Raw genomic sequence first — 15,942 nt, 5'->3', positions numbered from 1 at the left:
GTTGGTTACACCCACCGAATCACGAGCCCGCCCACTCTACGAGTCACGGTTGCTATGGTTACCGTGGACTCTGTCGCTTCATCTGGTTAAACCTGGAACAAGACGTCGAGAAATCGGTATAAACATTTTAAATTAACTAGTATTGTAACATGTATTATAATTATATAATTTCAAGCGTATTTAAATATTCTTCAACATTTCACTAAACTTTAAATAAGCATACGGTTTAAAAAAAAAAAAGGAAAAAAAAGAACAACCCGAGCTTAAGCTGTCTCTCCTGAGGTTAGTGGAGCTCAAAGTTGATTGTTTTTCACTAGTTTTATTTCAAGTAAAAATAAGTTTTGTCGAGACTTTATAAGAACGTCTCGTTTAAAAAAAAATATCTTTAAGCGTTTATTATATACCTGTTATTTTCAAAACGTACACATGGAGCCATATTTAATGCAATGCAGAAACTAGCTTACGCTAGCTTACTCATAACATTTCAGGTTATCTTGAATTGTAAGGGAAGTTAAGGGAAGGAAAAGCAGCGATGTCTGAACCACTTAAGGACAAACCACAAAAAGCGGAGAAGAAAATAAAAATTCACCCGGAGGGCAGAGCCAAAGAAAAATCTCTCCGGATTAAAGAGTAAGTATCTTCAATGTCTGTTCTGCCTGATCAAATTGAAGTCTTTCCCTGTTAGTAACTTATAATGTGCCTATTCTCTAATTTACTTGCAACTTCTGAAATTGACCCATCATGTTCAGCCCCGCCAGTACGCATGTGATGCATGTGGACGAGCATGTTACCCATGAAGATCCCGCAGCTACCACGAGTCCGAATACTTACCAACTGGGTAACCAAACATTCAACGTAATGAGAACAGCAACACCATCACCACCAGCTAATCTGAATCCAGTGCACCATGACCGATAAACATAGATGCTTAGCTTTTGACACGACAGCTGGACTATGATAGCTGTAAAGGGAAGAATTTGTAAACATTTAAGTTTATTGACATATTTAACCACAATTACCACAATTAATGGAAGTTAAACCAGAGACAGTGTATAAAGGCAAACAGTTAGGATTCAACTAATAACATTTGTGAAGCCATTTGTATATTTCTTCTGCACATTTGAAGGTATATTTTTAAAGATAAATAGTGTAAGTTCACAAGAATAATTGATTTGGTCTATTAGCAAAAACAAAATAAATCTGGTTTGTAATTAAGGCATAAAAGGTTAATGACATAGTAATAAACCTTTTAAATTGATTCTAACAAGGTGGCAGATAAATATTTTTGCCGCTGAAATATTTTTCCAGGGTTTAGTTCAGCAGTAACGGTTTGTCAAAACTAAAACTGCATACAAACTAAAACTCTTACCAAAACAGGATCTTTGACAAATGTATGTCTTAGTAAAAGTCATAATGTATATTTAATTGTACAACCTTAGTAAGCGTGTCACCCTTATTATTCTCTACTGGATGAAGCAGAATAGTGTTTGAAGTAACGTCTTCCGTCTAATTCTAATTTATGGGTTTGGGCAGTATTTTATGGAATCATTAATCTAGCAACCTACGTATGTTGAGAAATGTTTTCATTATAATGAGTTTTACATTGTTAGAAAATGTATCTAAAGGAGATACTGCTGCTTTCCTAGCTTAAATGCTTCTTAGCATTTGTTTTTGTCACCAAAAACAAGTTGTTCAAATTTTTAGAATGTAATAAGTTTTGAACACTATGTTTTGTATATGTGTTATTTTCTCACCAATAAATTCCCTAGTATCCATTACATGTTGAGGACATGTAATGAATGCTTAAACAACTGGTCTTTTCTTTTTTTTTTTTTTGATCTACAGGCCCTTATAAACCATTCCCTATCACTACTATCTCATACATACTGCAGGAAGAAATCACCCATCACCTCCGAGATATGCAGTATGAACCACGGCGCTCTCGAGAAATGACCCTAACTCTCTGTGAAGTAGGTGAAAACGCAGCCGACTTTTTAAAATTCCATCAGAACATCTGCTGAAATCAGAACGCTTCTTTCTGACCTTGTTGAAGGTGATAAGGAACCGCGTGAAGGAACTTGTGATCCCCAGGTATAAAACCGTCATCCTGGTCCACATCGGCCAGCTCAACGGTCAGGGGATGCAGATCAGCAGCCGCTGTTTGTGGGATCCAAACTTCGACACCTTTGTGTCCCACTCCTTCAAGAACACCTCTCTGTTCTGCAGCGCCACCGTGTATGGGATCTACTTTGAGTAAACCGTCAGGTCAAGTTTTAGTGCGTAAGTCTTTGTCAAATGCTTTATTATTAAGCAAACACTGAAGTGGAAATTCTTGAGTAAGTGACTGTTTGTATGTAGTAGTTTGTGTTTTCAGAAGTCACTTCCCGTTGTTTTTCTCTTTTTTACAATGTTCAAGCTGTTGCAGAATCTCCCATTATCCTGCCAAGGACGTTTTCATTGTAGGATAAAAAGCTACAAAACATAAGGAGTGGTTAGAGCCAGACCAGACGGGCTGATGTTGCAACTTCTGTACAGAACAGTGTTCTTACATGGAATGTTCTCCCAGATAACAGAAGTGTGTATAAAACAGAGGCATCTGTGAGCTGTTGCTCTGACTTTTCTGATTTTGTTGTGTTCAGAGCCTTTGAATGCTTGACCGCCTTCAAATAAAATACTTGGAAGACAAAGTTGCAACTTTCTCAATTCTTGAGTAGTTTCTCTACCTGCTTGGTTATGAATTTCCATCATAACCAAGATGACCGATATAAGCTAATTTTCGTAGAGAGAAGATCAGTTTTAATTCTGGAAAGCTGAGTTTTTGCTGCCGAAGAGTTAGCTGATGGTCCCAAATGGATGGCTCGAGATATCTGCCCGGCGAGGTGGCTGCTTTCTGCACAACTTTTAAAACAAACAATATAAATCTTATATATATACACGGCATACCTGACGAGAACGACAAGCAGAATACAACCATGTTATGGGCTGCTTGATTCAAGTCTTACACAAAACTAAAGTATATAGCAAAACTGAAGTTAATTCCTGCTAATCGTTAGTTCACTTAAACATGCACATTAAAGAATGGATTTATATATTACAATGGTGTTAGATGTTATATTTATTAAACTAACATAATAAATCTATAAGTAACTGAATGTATTTAGATAAAAAAATAAAAAAAGCAACACCCACTCTCCCGCAGTATAACATGACAAAAGGGGCACAAACAATTTAACAAGACCACAGAAGAAGAAATGATGATGAGGGTTTTCCCATCAAAGATGTTACAGTCAGGTAAAGGAACAATCTGAATAAGACATTACGCAATTTTTGGTATAATTGCATAGTTATAACAAAAAAGAAACAACCCGATTGCAGAGGCTCATGATATTTACTTACACTGAAAAAAAAAGTATACAATTTTTTTCCCCTCACTGTCTGATGTTAAATCAGACCAAACTTTTCTTGTGTTAGCTTATTATATTACCAAAAAGTTTTTGTGTTTGCTAAATTCCAGAAAACTTGGCAAGAACATTTTTTCAAAAATTGTAATAAATATCTAAAACAATATATATTTGTATGTATCTCTCCCCTAAAAACTGATACCCTGAAAACAAATCTATACTACTTAGGAAAGTTAGGCACTACTGCATTTGCCTTTATTTTTTTGTCTGAAAAGCCTCTCTTATATATTCAAATGTTATATTGGAAAATACTAACGGTAAAACTTTATGATAACAACTTTAAGAAAAACAAATTTCAGAGTGCAAAAATACAAAACTTTGGTTCTTTTAAAGTAATCATTAAAAAACCCTTTTAGATTTCCTAATGCTAGAGTTTTTTTATTATCATTTTATCATGCCCAGCAGTAGTGGCCACTTATCTCAGATTACCTGATCTACGTGCATGTGAGCACGTACTCTACCAGACACATTTACTTGTCAGATGAGCGCGTGCTGGTGTTCACTGAGCGTTGTAACGTTTACATAGCTCTCTATGGTCAGGAACAACATAGCTCACTGGTTTACCTGCATATGAAAAGCTATATTTTAACAACTTTATAATGAAGCCAGTATCCTTAAATTCGTATTATTAAAAATCGCTGGGACAAAGGAATATAAAAATGTATATAGTTGTGGGTAGGTTTGGCTCCAAAAACAATCAAAACAAAGACCGTTCTGCTCTTTTACCTCTTTTATTTTGGTTCTCGATATTGAGGAGGGGGGAGGCGAGTGGGCGGAGCTCCGCATCCGGGTACTAACAGTGACCTCTGACGTCACCCAGCAGGATCGCAAATATGGCGGAGGTAAGAAAGTGAAATAAATAGTCAGAAAAAAATGTCTTTCATATTACGTGATAGTTTGTTCTACTGAATGTGCAAATAGTCTTTGTGTTTTAACAGTTTCAAACACAACTAAGCAGCAGCTCACTGGCTTGCTCGATAACAGTTATTTATTTGAGTCCAGAATGTTGTATAAACTTCGGATTTAGCTAGCATTAGCTGCGCTAGCCCCGACGGAGGTAGCTGCGGTGTTTGTCACTTCGCGGTTTGGTCAGGATATTTATCCTCGCGTGAACAGCTGTTAACTGGACATTTGCCTATGTTTTACACTTATTTGTGCGCTCGAGCTCATTCTTATTCGCTGGCTGTGAATAGCAAGCTAAATTTGGGCGCCTTAGCGGATTTCTGTGAAGGAGAAATAATTAGCTTACAACTTGTTTTGAAGTTAGCGAATTGAGAAAATGAACCCAGTAAAGCGGCGTCCTGTCAGAGCAAACTGGTTTAATGTGGGATATAAACGCCATTGTTGTTGTGATATTCAGTCTATAGAGACATGTTGGGTAGCACTACATTTTCCTCGCAGGAAGCGGTCACAGTAGCCTTTGTTTCGTATCTCATTGAGTCGCAGTGAGCTTTTAGGGTTTAGCTTCAGGCGCGCTTTTTTCGGAGTCCGCGGACCTCCCACTGCCAGAGTAGCCTCTGTATGTTTGCCTATTAGAGTTTTCCAGGGGGGTAATTTGGATAATTTAAAACACATTGCTGTAATTTGAGGTCTCTTTTTGGCTTTGTTTATCGGCTGACTAAAGCGTAGGCTCGTTCCGCAGACTCAGCTCTCAAAAACAATATTCGATTAATTGTTTAAAGACTTCTAAACTTTGTATAGACTCTGCTTAAAACCAGAGATTCGTCGAATTACGTGCCGCAATCTCACCTCATCTAAATGTTTTGCTGATACATGACCAAAAGTGCTGTAATCTACATTATTTTAAAGCTACTTAAACAGTATTGTTCTTAAAAAAGACTCAGTAAATCATAAACTATAACTGAACTTCAAATACTAATAAACAAGGAACAACATTAGAGCTTCTTATAATACAGAAGACAAGATGAAAATTGGGATGAATGCAACGGAAAATACTATTATTGCTATGACATAACACTCAAATCTAATAAATCAGAATATGCAGTAGCCCACAATTGAAATAGACTAAAATGACCTACAGCATATTTTCTTTGCTCTTTTAAAAGATAGCTTAGGTCACCTTTTTTCAGTCCACAAAGCGTAGAAGTGCACCCTATCACAAGATGTATATTTAACTTTTTCTACCATTCAAAATATGGATTTATTCTTTCACATAGTGTTATTATGAAAACCATTGAGAAGGCTAAAAAAACAACTAAGAACAATCTTTATAAAACACAACAGTATATTAGCATTATTTCAAACTTTGTTTTTCCAGCCAACTTCACATAAAATAAATATTTAGTATTTTCTAAAGTACAATTTTATTGTACTTTGTATAATGTTGTTCTGTAGCCTTTTTAGTAGTAAGTACGTTTTATTTTTATAACATCATTTTTTTTATGGATTTATTGCCAAAAGGTGTATGATGAATTTCATAATGCTTTTTGAATTGTTTTTATGGCCAACGCAAAAAATACCACAAGTTATAGAGATTAAAAATTTCAGTTATTTCCCTAAACCGAAATACACACCTTTTTTTTTTTTTTTTTACCTATTATTTGATTAAAGAACACTGATTTGCTGTTATATTTTTAAGTTACTTATGTATTTATTGTGGCTGTACATGCTCCAGGTAGCAGCCTAAATGAACATATGACAGGTAGAAAATACATTTTCCCTCCCTGAGTAGCAGCCTGCACCGGGATCAGTAGTTCATTAACCACTTAAACCTTCTCAATACAATTAAATAATTAAATTCCCTTTTAAAATAAGAAATTAAAAGTTTATGTAGGTATTTTTGTACAGTTTTGGCCTAATAAATTACTGCTTTCAGGTTATTGTTCTTTCAGTAAATGGCCTTTTTTGAAACAGTGCACTCCAGTTAACAATTAATCAATTACTAAATTGATTAATCACGACCAATACAGTGAATCTTTTCAATGCATTAAATTTATGCTTTCCAGTTCTTCCATTAGTGAACACAACATATTTAGATTTTAAATAAAATAAAAAAATCTGCAGAATGTACCAGTTTTTTTTTTGTTTTTTTTTATCCGATTCATCGTCAGGGTTATCCATAATAATCCATTATTGAAATAATCTTCCGTTGCATCCCTAAGTGAAATTGTCATGATGACTGTTGGGTGTATTGCTTATCTCTATTGCTGTGTGTTTTTGAAAATTGAGATACAAAGTTGTTCTGCATGTGTGTTTTTGTGTTAAACTCCCAATCCGCAGATTTTTGGATGTATTTCTTGTTTTTGTCCTCCTAACTTTTTGCCCCGCCTTTCCGTTTTTCAGCCCTCCCTCGGGAATTCGAGCCCAGGTAGCTCATCTTTTCTTTCTCTGTTTGGCCTTTAGTGAATAGCAACATTTAAAACCTGTTCCTTGAAATCGCTACAATTTATATTGATACATATAAGTACCTGTTATTATTTCCAATTTGATGTGCCGCACTACACTTAAAGATTTGTGTGAGGAGAACTAGCTTCAGTGTGACATTGTCTACGACCTTGAACATTTGCAGGAGGCTCAGCAGGTTCAGACGACCACGATTTCGATCCGTCAGCCGACATGCTTGTTCATGACTTTGACGATGAACGAACCCTAGAGGAGGAGGAAATGCTGGAGGCAACAGACGAGACCAACGTCAACGAGATCGAAGACCTGGCACGGGTTGGTGTGAAGCTCGGCTCTCATGTTTCTATTAGTTATCATTACTGTAAAAAAAAACAAATGCTGTATTTATTCATTTATTTAACCAGGTGAGTTATTAAGACCAGAATCATATTCACAATAATGTCACATATTAAGTTAGCCGTGTATGATTAGTTTAATCTTTGAGACTAATCCTAAACAAAACAAACAAAAAAATAAATAATAAAAAAAAAAATATATATATATATATATATATATATATATATATTATAGGTGTGCCAATCGATCAGCCACCGATCATAATCGGCCGATTTCCGTGGAAAAGTGTATGATCGATGATCGGCAATCACGGTCTCTTGTTGCCCATCACACAAACGGATCGCCTGCTTCTCATTTACCAGTCTGCCTGTGCAGCTGATCTCCTCTTTCCTTCACTCTGCGCAAACGCGCAGCAACAAATCCTAAGCGATGTGGAACTATAACGCACTGAGTGAATGGGGAAGTTTGCGTGTTGCGGGGGAAAATTGAAGCACGTCAAAATGCATCAAAACAACGAATCCAATATGGCATAAAAACAATGCCTTAGTTGAGGAGTTTGGCTATATTGAGGCTCATTGCAGTAAAAAAGACATATGGAGGATCAGATAGCAGGTAAAGCAGCGCACAGCTACAAACACTCATCCGGATTAGCATGACGGTCAGAAAGCTAAAATAAAATAAGTCTTCGAGCTGCGATGTAAGACGCTGGTTCTGCTCTTGCTGTTGACCCGCTGCTCCGCGCTACAGGTAGCGCGGAGCAGCTACCTGTACACTAAATGCAGCTACCTTGACACTAAATGCCATCTTGTTGGTAAAGAGAGGCTTGGGGCCTCTCTTTAAGAATCGACAGCAATAATGTAGCACCACTGGTTTTATGAATTATTTCTCATATTTTGTCCACTGAAAAAGCATACACATTTAAAGGTTATACTTTTCAGTGTGAGATTCTGAAAAAAAAAAAAAGATTTTAAGGGCTTCTGTACATCACTTATGTGCTGTAAATGTCTTTGCCTTGAAGCTCTGCAGCATTTTTACAAAATAAACTGTATCTTACACTAACATGGTGCTCCAAAATAAAAAAAATAAAAAATCACTTTACATCCAAATATACTTCCTTTCAGACGGAGCGCCGCTTTTGCTCCACCTGGTAGTGACTCTCACACCAAACCTCTGCTTAAAGCTGCAGCATCTAACTTAAAAAATACATTTTACATACGTATTAAAACTTTCGCTGTCCTAACATGAGACAGATAATCTCTGAAAAAATAATCAATCTCCTCTGCCTCCTCCCTGTTCTGCATAATTACTCCGCTCAATCAGAAACAGCCAATAAGAACTAGCAGTAATCAGCTAGCTGCCATGCTATCAGGAAGTTTTCATTCAGTAACTCAAGATAGTTTATTGTAATGGATCCTGTATTTGCCTTTGAATGTTACGTTTTATACTTGAATTTTTTGGCAATGTTGAGAAGTTTTATTTTGACTCTTTGCATTATTTAGCCTCTTCAGAGCCTTCATATGTTATCAGTCTGTTAAAGATAGTATTATTGATAGCAGTACAATTTGCACATTGCCTGTTTTTTTTCTTGGAAAAAGTTATTAAAAACAAATTTTGTCTAAATTAAGGTGAATTCATGGTTCCTTTTGCCACATAATCTAACTGGTAGTGCTTTTGATAAAAAAAAAAAAAATTATGTGATCGGTATCAGTGATCGGTGATTGGCCCTCATGGGTGATTGGAATTGGTATAGGCAGGAAAAAACCTGATTGGCACATCTCTAATATATATACACAGTGGGGCAAAAAAGTATTTAGTCAGCCACCAATTGTGCAAGTTCTCCCACTTAAAAAGATGAGAGAGGCCTGTAATTTTCATCATAGATATATACCTCAACTATGAGAGACAAAAGGAGAAAAAAAATCCAGAAAATCCCATTTTCTGATTTTTAAAGAATTTATTTGCAATATATGGTGGAAAATAAGTATTTGGTCAGCTACAAACAAGCAAGATTTCAGGCTCTCACAGCCGTGTAACTTCTTCTGTAAGAGGCACCTCTGTCCTCCACTTGTTACCTGTATTAATGGCACCTATTTGAACTCGTTATCAGTATAAAACACACCTGTCCACAACCTCAAACAGTCACACTCTAAACTCCACCATGGCCAAAACTAGAGAGCTGTCAAAGGACACCCGAAACAAAATGATAAACCTGCACCTAGCTGGGAATACTGAATCTGTAATAGGTAAACAGCTTGGTGTAAAGAAATCAACTGTGGGATCAATTATTAGAAAATGGAACACTTACAAGACCACTGATAATCTCCCTCGATCTGGGGCTCCACGCAAGATCACACCCCGTGGGGTCAAAATGACCACAAGAACGGTGAGCAAAAATCCAGAACCACATGGGGGAACCTAGTGAATGACCTGCAGAGAGCTGGGACCAAAGTAACAAAGGCTACCATCAGTAACACACTACGCCGCCAGGCACTCAAATCCTGCAGTGCCAGACGTGTCCCCCTGCTTAAGCCAGGACATGTCAAGGCCTGTCTCAAGTTTGCTAGAGAGCATTTGGATGATTCAGAAGATGATTGGGAGAATATCATATGGTTAGATGAAACCAAAGTAGAACTTTTTGGTCAAAACTCTATTCGTCGTGTGTGGAGGAGAATGAATGCTGAGTTGCATCCAAAGAACACCATGCCTACTGTGAAGCATGGGGGTGGAAACATCATGCTTTAGGGCTGTTTTTCTGCCAAGGGACCAGGACGACTGATCCGTGTAAAGGAAAGAATGAATGGGGCCATGTATCGTCACATTTTGAGTGAAAACCTCCTTCCATCAACAAGAGCATTGAAGGTGAAACGTGGCTGGGTCTTTCAGCAGGACGATGATCCCACACACACCACCCGGGTAACGAAGAAGTGGCTTCGTAAGAAGCATTTCAAGGTCCTGGAGTGGCCTAGCCAGTCTCCAGATGTCAACCCCATAGAAAATCTGTGGAGGGAGTTGAAAGTCCGTGTTGTCCAGCGACAGCCCCAGAACATCACAGCTCTAGAGGAGATCTGCATGGAGGAATGGGCCAAAATACCACCAACAGTGTGTGAGAACCTTGTGAAGACTTACAGAAAACGTTTGATCTCTGTCATTGCCAACAAAGGGTATATAACAAAGTATTGAGATGAACTTTTGTTATTGACCAAATACTTATTTCCCACCATATTTTGCAAATAAATTCTTTAAAAATCAGAAAATGTGATTTTCTGGATTTTTTTTTCTCCCTTTGTCTCATAGTTGAGGTATATATCTATGATGAAAATTACAGGCCTCTCATCTTTTTAAGTGGGAGAACCTGCACAATTGGTGGCTGACTAAATTTTTTTGCCCCACTGTGTGTATATATATATATATATATAAATATATATATACACACATTACTGCTTTTGAATTTTTACATTTTGGTTTATATTGCCTGGACAACACTACTGTTGTGTTTTAATAATTTTATTGAACTATTGATTTTAATAATTATTATTATAATTAATACTTTTTAACTATTAATTAAATTAAATGTAACTTTGGGATCAGTAAAGCATTTTTGAATTGGATTGAATTCATCATTATAATGCTAATATATAGAACACCACACACTGTTACTGACATTACAAATCGTTGAATATCTGAGGGAAAATAGTAAAATTGTTGTTTAAAGTACCCTTTACACACAATTTCTGTATAATATTTTGGTGCCTCCTTAAACTGAGAATGAACCATAAATATATCTGTGCCAACATTTGAACTTTTATATCAACATAGTTCTTTTTAAAACTCATATGTATTATTATTAATATCTTATTGTATTTTCTTTACAGGAGGGGGAGATGCCCATACATGAGCTACTGAGTCTTTACGGTTATGCGAGCAGATCGCCTGCTGAGGAAGAAGAGGAGGAAGATGAGGAACCAGAGGAAGAGGATGAGGAGGAAGAGGATGAAGAAGAGGACCTTGATCCTGATGAAAGCAGCAGAAGCACTGGAGAGCTGAAGAAAACGGAGGTAATTGTTGAAGCCACTGACTCTTTATTTTTAAGCTCCATCTGACAAACGACTGTTTTCAAAATGACACTTTTATAGTCTGAACTATTTTCAAGTGTTGAAATTCCTTGCTATAGAAGGAAAGAGTCCCAGTTAGCTGTTTTCATTATTAGTTAGTTGTATCTCTGTTTTTCTAATTTGTTAAATGCTTAAATATTAAAAACAAAGTTTATACATGCACCACTAAGCAGTGTGTTCTTTGGTCTACAATTGCAATAGGGACTGTTGAACTGTTTGCATGAAGAAATGAATCAAGAATTATTGTGTACTGCTTCACAATGATGTGTTATGTAACACAACTGGTGTTCTGAAGCAACCCTTTTTTTATATAAAAAAAAAATAATGCCACATTTGTTATCTCAATAAATACTATAAAATATTGTGATAAAAGTTTAAGTCCATATTATCCATCCCTTGGTTTAGGTACATGTAATTTGAGGCAGAAAGTTTTCAGTTTAATCCCAGTGTTGCTCTTTCTTTCTTTTTTAGGGTGAAGATTTTAAGACTTCATCAGAACAAGGCAGCGATTCTCAGACCACTTCTGACGGTCGCACGCGCTCAGTCCGGTCACTCGGCACGGCAGAACTCATTCGCCCTCAGAAACTCAAGTACTTTGAAAGTACGAGCCGTTCCGCCTTCCTGCTTTCTGTGACATTATCTGGTTGTGTTTGAATTTAAAAGCATCATGGCGTCTCTTAGGTAGTCATGACGTAGAAGAGGAGTCAGAAGAAGACGAGGACTATGTTCCCTCTGAAGACTGGAAGAAGGTAGGAGAGCCTTTTGACTTTACTTCCATGGTCTGGTGTACATCTATGTTACACCAGAATAAAAGAAACTTGGAACTTATCACTTTAGATTTGAGGAATCTCTATTAACTTTCATAACAATGTTTTTGTACCAACAGGAGATAATGGTGGGTTCTATGTATCAGGCTGAGACTCCTCTTGGTTTGTGTAAATATAAAGAAAACGAGAAAGGTAAGCTGAGCGGTTGAGTCAAACTATAAAACTTGGGTGTTAACTGATCTACCTGTCCATCGTCCATCGTCTAATCTTTTTGTACATCGATTTCAACCTGCCGTGCAGTTTATGAAAATGACGACCAGTTGTTGTGGAACCCTGACTGCGTTCCCGAGGGGAAAGTTGTCGAGTTCTTGACTGAGGCATCGAGGCGAACTGGAGAGGAGAAAGGAGTAGACGCAATCCCAGAGGGTTCTCACATCAAAGACAACGAACAGGTGAAGCCAACAGAGCTACAGCTTCATAGACACCCGTCAGCCGTAACATTAGCATTAGCAGCTATCAGTAGCTTGGTTTCCATTACAAAGGTTCACAAAACTGTTGATATTTTGTTCATGTCGGGGGGGAAAAAATGAACAATTTTGGAATTGCGGTGTTTCCTTTAAATAAGAAATTCAATCAAAATCACATGTAAGTAAGTTGGTTCACACAATGTGCTGTGGAATTTGGTGTGTTTTAATTAAGTTAAGAAAAAAATAATAATAAAGGCGACGTAAACATGAACTCTGACGGATAATCCATAGTGTTTATTTTGTGATCATTATCGCCGTGGTAGATTAGCTACTGTTGTAAATAATCACAAAATAAACATCAAACCAAAAAACACAACACTGTATCAGTGAATGTTCTGTTCTTTGTGTGGGAAATGTTTGCATGTTTGTGATTAAACAGCGTTGTGCGCATGTGTGAAATTACCAGATGTAAACAATAATATATGGTCAATGGAAACACAGCTACTGTTACTCCCTTTGCCTGATTGGTTTAAATCACACAGACTGATAATTATTTCTTTAACGTGATTGATTTGAATTTCATTCTGTGTCCTGTAGGCTTTGTATGAACTGGTGAAATGTGACTTTGACACAGAGGAAGCTCTAAGAAGACTGAGGTTTAATGTAAAAGCAGCTCGAGGTGAGCCACTTCTTTATGGATTTATGTTTAGTTTTATAGGCCAGGCCACTGCTGGCAGTTTGCTTTTACAGCAAATTGCCTATTTTGAGTCTGTATACTCCAGTTAACAATTATTACACTAGCTGCCGATGAGCTCAATAACCGATTAATCGCGATTAATCTGGAATCCGTCACGCCTCTTAAATTGCTCAGCTGAATGCTGCTGGTGGAAAGCCACGCCCCTTTGGCTCCTCAATCTCAACAGCATGCTGGGAAAGCTCACTTGACTTTTTGTTGTTGTCTGATTCCAAAACACTTTGGGATAAACGCTCCTTTTCAGATGTAACACTCAGACTCTCTTTAACAGAGGAGATATCAGTTTGGACTGAAGAGGAATGTAGAAACTTTGAACAAGGACTACGAGCTTATGGGAAAGACTTTCATTTAATACAGGCCAATAAGGTGAGATATGTCTTCTAATCAAGCATTCATCTTTTTTTTTTCTTTTTTACAACTAGATTTTTTTGTAAACGGTTAAAAATGTTCCTCTATGTAGATATATTGAACTTTCTCAGGCTTCTAATTCATTATGTCTTGTGTTTTTTTTGTACCTCTTTGGACGATTATAATAATAATAATTATTTCTACTGATTGAAATCTTTCAGGTGAGAACTAGGTCTGTAGGAGAATGTGTGGCCTTTTATTACATGTGGAAGAAGTCTGAGCGTTATGATTTCTTTGCACAGCAAACCAGACTAGGAAAAAGGAAATACAACCTTCACCCTGGTGTCACGTAAGTCTGCTTTCAGAGCGACCGTTCAAACGCAAATATCTACTAAAAATGTTTGATTTTCTGATTCAGAGCTTTTGCGTTTGGTATTTAAAATGAAATTTTACAGTTTTAAATGTAAATATTAAGAAGCTTCCACATTTGTTGGGATATGTTACATTAAAGTTTGTGGTTTTAGTGCAAGAAAATACGATGAACATTTAAATGTTTGGAAGACTGTGAGATAAAAAAAATGTCTTAAAATAAGTCTTAGTGTATATAGTTTCAAATGGAACCTCTCTGCTGTCAGTCAGGTGTGTGTAAGGACCATGTGCTGGTGTGTTTCAGGGACTATATGGACAGATTATTGGATGAGACAGAGAGCGTGACGTCCAGCAGGGCGGCGTCACCTCCTCCCACCACGTCCAGCAGCAGTGCCAGCCACTCTGAGAGGGAAGACAGCAGCAGTCAGAACGGTGAGGAAAAACCACGGCTTTCAGACCCAAACCAAGCGAAGAGTTTCAGTAAGTTGCAGCTTGACCGACAATTTTTAGAAGTTCATTTATATATTCTTTTTCATTAAGAACAATATTGTCCACACTAAGAAGTCAGACTCCTTTACAGAAGGACAAAATCAATCTTAAGTTCTAAGTGTTTCATTTTAATTTAACCACAATTTTTTTTATTATTTTAACAAGAAATTACCAAATATAGTTCAGATTGTTGGGGAAAAAGAAAAGCTAATTTCTTCTTCTTTTATAGGTGTCGCGGGTCATCTGGTGGACCCATCCCAGTTGCCCGACTCGGCCCAAGTAAAGGTCGAGAGTGTCCAGTCCAACGGCCCGTCTCACCCGGAAGCCGAGCCCCTCCTCTCAGTTCCAGACAACAACTCCAACGGCTGTGACCAAGTCAGTGCGCCCAACCACGACAGAAACGGCTCTCTGGAGCTCCTACTGGACCATAAACCGGCGGCGGCGGCCGTGGCACAGGACAGACCGGCCAAAAGATGCAGGACTGAAGCAGAGCCTCTGAGCCAGAGCGAGGCCGATCCATCCAGAACACACGAAGACTAAACGGCTTTCAGGACTGCTGTTGTTCGCTAAATAGCACACCGTTTTTTGGGTGATGTTTTTCTCTTTTTTTCCCCCTCAGTTTCTCCATAAATGGCTAGTTTAGTGGAGCAAAGGTTCAGGACGATGAAACTCTGTTGAGCTGTGAGCACAGAATCTCTTAAAAGACTCACTTTAGGAAGGCCAAAGGTTGATGAAAAGCCCGTCTGCTCCACCACATCCCAAAAGACACGTTTTGCTCATCTTCTCCACTCCCATTTTGGAGACTGTCAAAATTTTGCCAAGAATTCTTTTTTTTCTTTTTCTATTTGTACTTAAATAAAACAAATCATCTGTGATATTTTTCTACGCAAGAGATATTTATATTTTCTAACCAAAAATAAAAAGCTCTAATGATATGGGTTGTTGGTGTTCAAGCCATTCATTTGTTGTTGAGGATTTGATGGAAATGACTCATTACAAGAGAAGCTGGTGCTGCTGTCTCCAGCTGGCTGTTGTTGCACTTTGATTGTATGTTTCTCCTGTTTGAGGAGCGACCCCCTTTTCCCCCCTCCCCCCCTTTGCTTTGCCACAGCTGTTTGAGTCTGCTGAATAAACCCACGGGTCTGTCAACCTACAGGTTTGTTTGTGAAAAGCAGCTGACATCAGTGATGTCCTGTATTATCATGTAGATCTGGTTGGTTTTTTTTTTCAGTCTGCTTTGCTCAACACTTTGTTTTTACTAGACAGAATGTTAGTGACCTCTCATGTAAAATTTGTATAGATTTCTTACCTTTAATAAGCAGTTGGTGCATATTTTTCTTTCAAGTGTTTATGTTGCGTTTCTTCGGTCTTCCTTGTACACTGCGCTTTTTTTTTTCCTTGCTGACAAACTGCTAATTATTTTCTGATGGATGTAATAAAAAAAATCAGCCATTTTCTTTTCCCTCCGATATGAAA

The 15,942-nt window shown here is 37.5% G+C and overlaps 2 protein-coding genes across 6 annotated transcripts; both read left to right on the top strand.

Annotated features, from left to right (window-relative positions):
• Window positions 1-2: 2 nt before the first annotated feature.
• dynlt5 (dynein light chain Tctex-type family member 5) lies at window positions 3-2,687 on the top strand. 3 transcript variants are annotated; one of them, XM_008433224.3, is made up of 6 exons: window positions 3-116; window positions 489-630; window positions 750-838; window positions 1,846-1,970; window positions 2,054-2,280; window positions 2,417-2,687. In XM_008433224.3, exons 2-5 carry the CDS (start codon window positions 533-535, stop codon window positions 2,255-2,257), a joined length of 516 nt encoding a protein of 171 aa, XP_008431446.1. In that variant the 5' UTR covers window positions 3-116; window positions 489-532; the 3' UTR covers window positions 2,258-2,280; window positions 2,417-2,687. The 3 variants fall into 3 exon arrangements, with proteins under 3 accessions (XP_008431446.1, XP_081454299.1, XP_008431448.1); XM_081598173.1 differs by having other exon boundaries at window positions 750-855; window positions 1,893-1,970; XM_008433226.3 differs by lacking the exon at window positions 3-116 and adding an exon at window positions 130-282.
• Window positions 2,688-4,212: 1,525 nt separating this feature from the next.
• On the top strand, window positions 4,213-15,922 carry mier1b (mesoderm induction early response 1b, transcriptional regulator). Of its 3 annotated transcripts, none has more exons than XM_008433229.3 (13): window positions 4,213-4,303; window positions 6,765-6,789; window positions 6,991-7,139; window positions 11,033-11,215; window positions 11,744-11,873; window positions 11,954-12,021; window positions 12,159-12,231; window positions 12,340-12,491; window positions 13,104-13,185; window positions 13,532-13,626; window positions 13,911-13,957; window positions 14,282-14,457; window positions 14,696-15,922. In XM_008433229.3, exons 1-13 carry the CDS (start codon window positions 4,295-4,297, stop codon window positions 15,004-15,006), a joined length of 1,500 nt encoding a protein of 499 aa, XP_008431451.1. In that variant the 5' UTR covers window positions 4,213-4,294; the 3' UTR covers window positions 15,007-15,922. The 3 variants fall into 3 exon arrangements, with proteins under 3 accessions (XP_008431451.1, XP_008431450.1, XP_008431449.1); XM_008433228.3 differs by having other exon boundaries at window positions 13,830-13,957; window positions 14,282-14,409; XM_008433227.3 differs by having other exon boundaries at window positions 13,830-13,957.
• The last annotated feature ends 20 nt before the right edge of the window (window positions 15,923-15,942 follow it).

Source organism: Poecilia reticulata, chromosome 17, assembly GCF_904066995.2.
Source record: "Poecilia reticulata chromosome 17, P_reticulata-male-v2, whole genome shotgun sequence".
NCBI lineage: Eukaryota > Metazoa > Chordata > Actinopteri > Cyprinodontiformes > Poeciliidae > Poecilia > Poecilia reticulata.
Note: the sequence above shows the minus strand (reverse complement) of the source record. Positions and strands in the feature narration are given on the sequence as shown.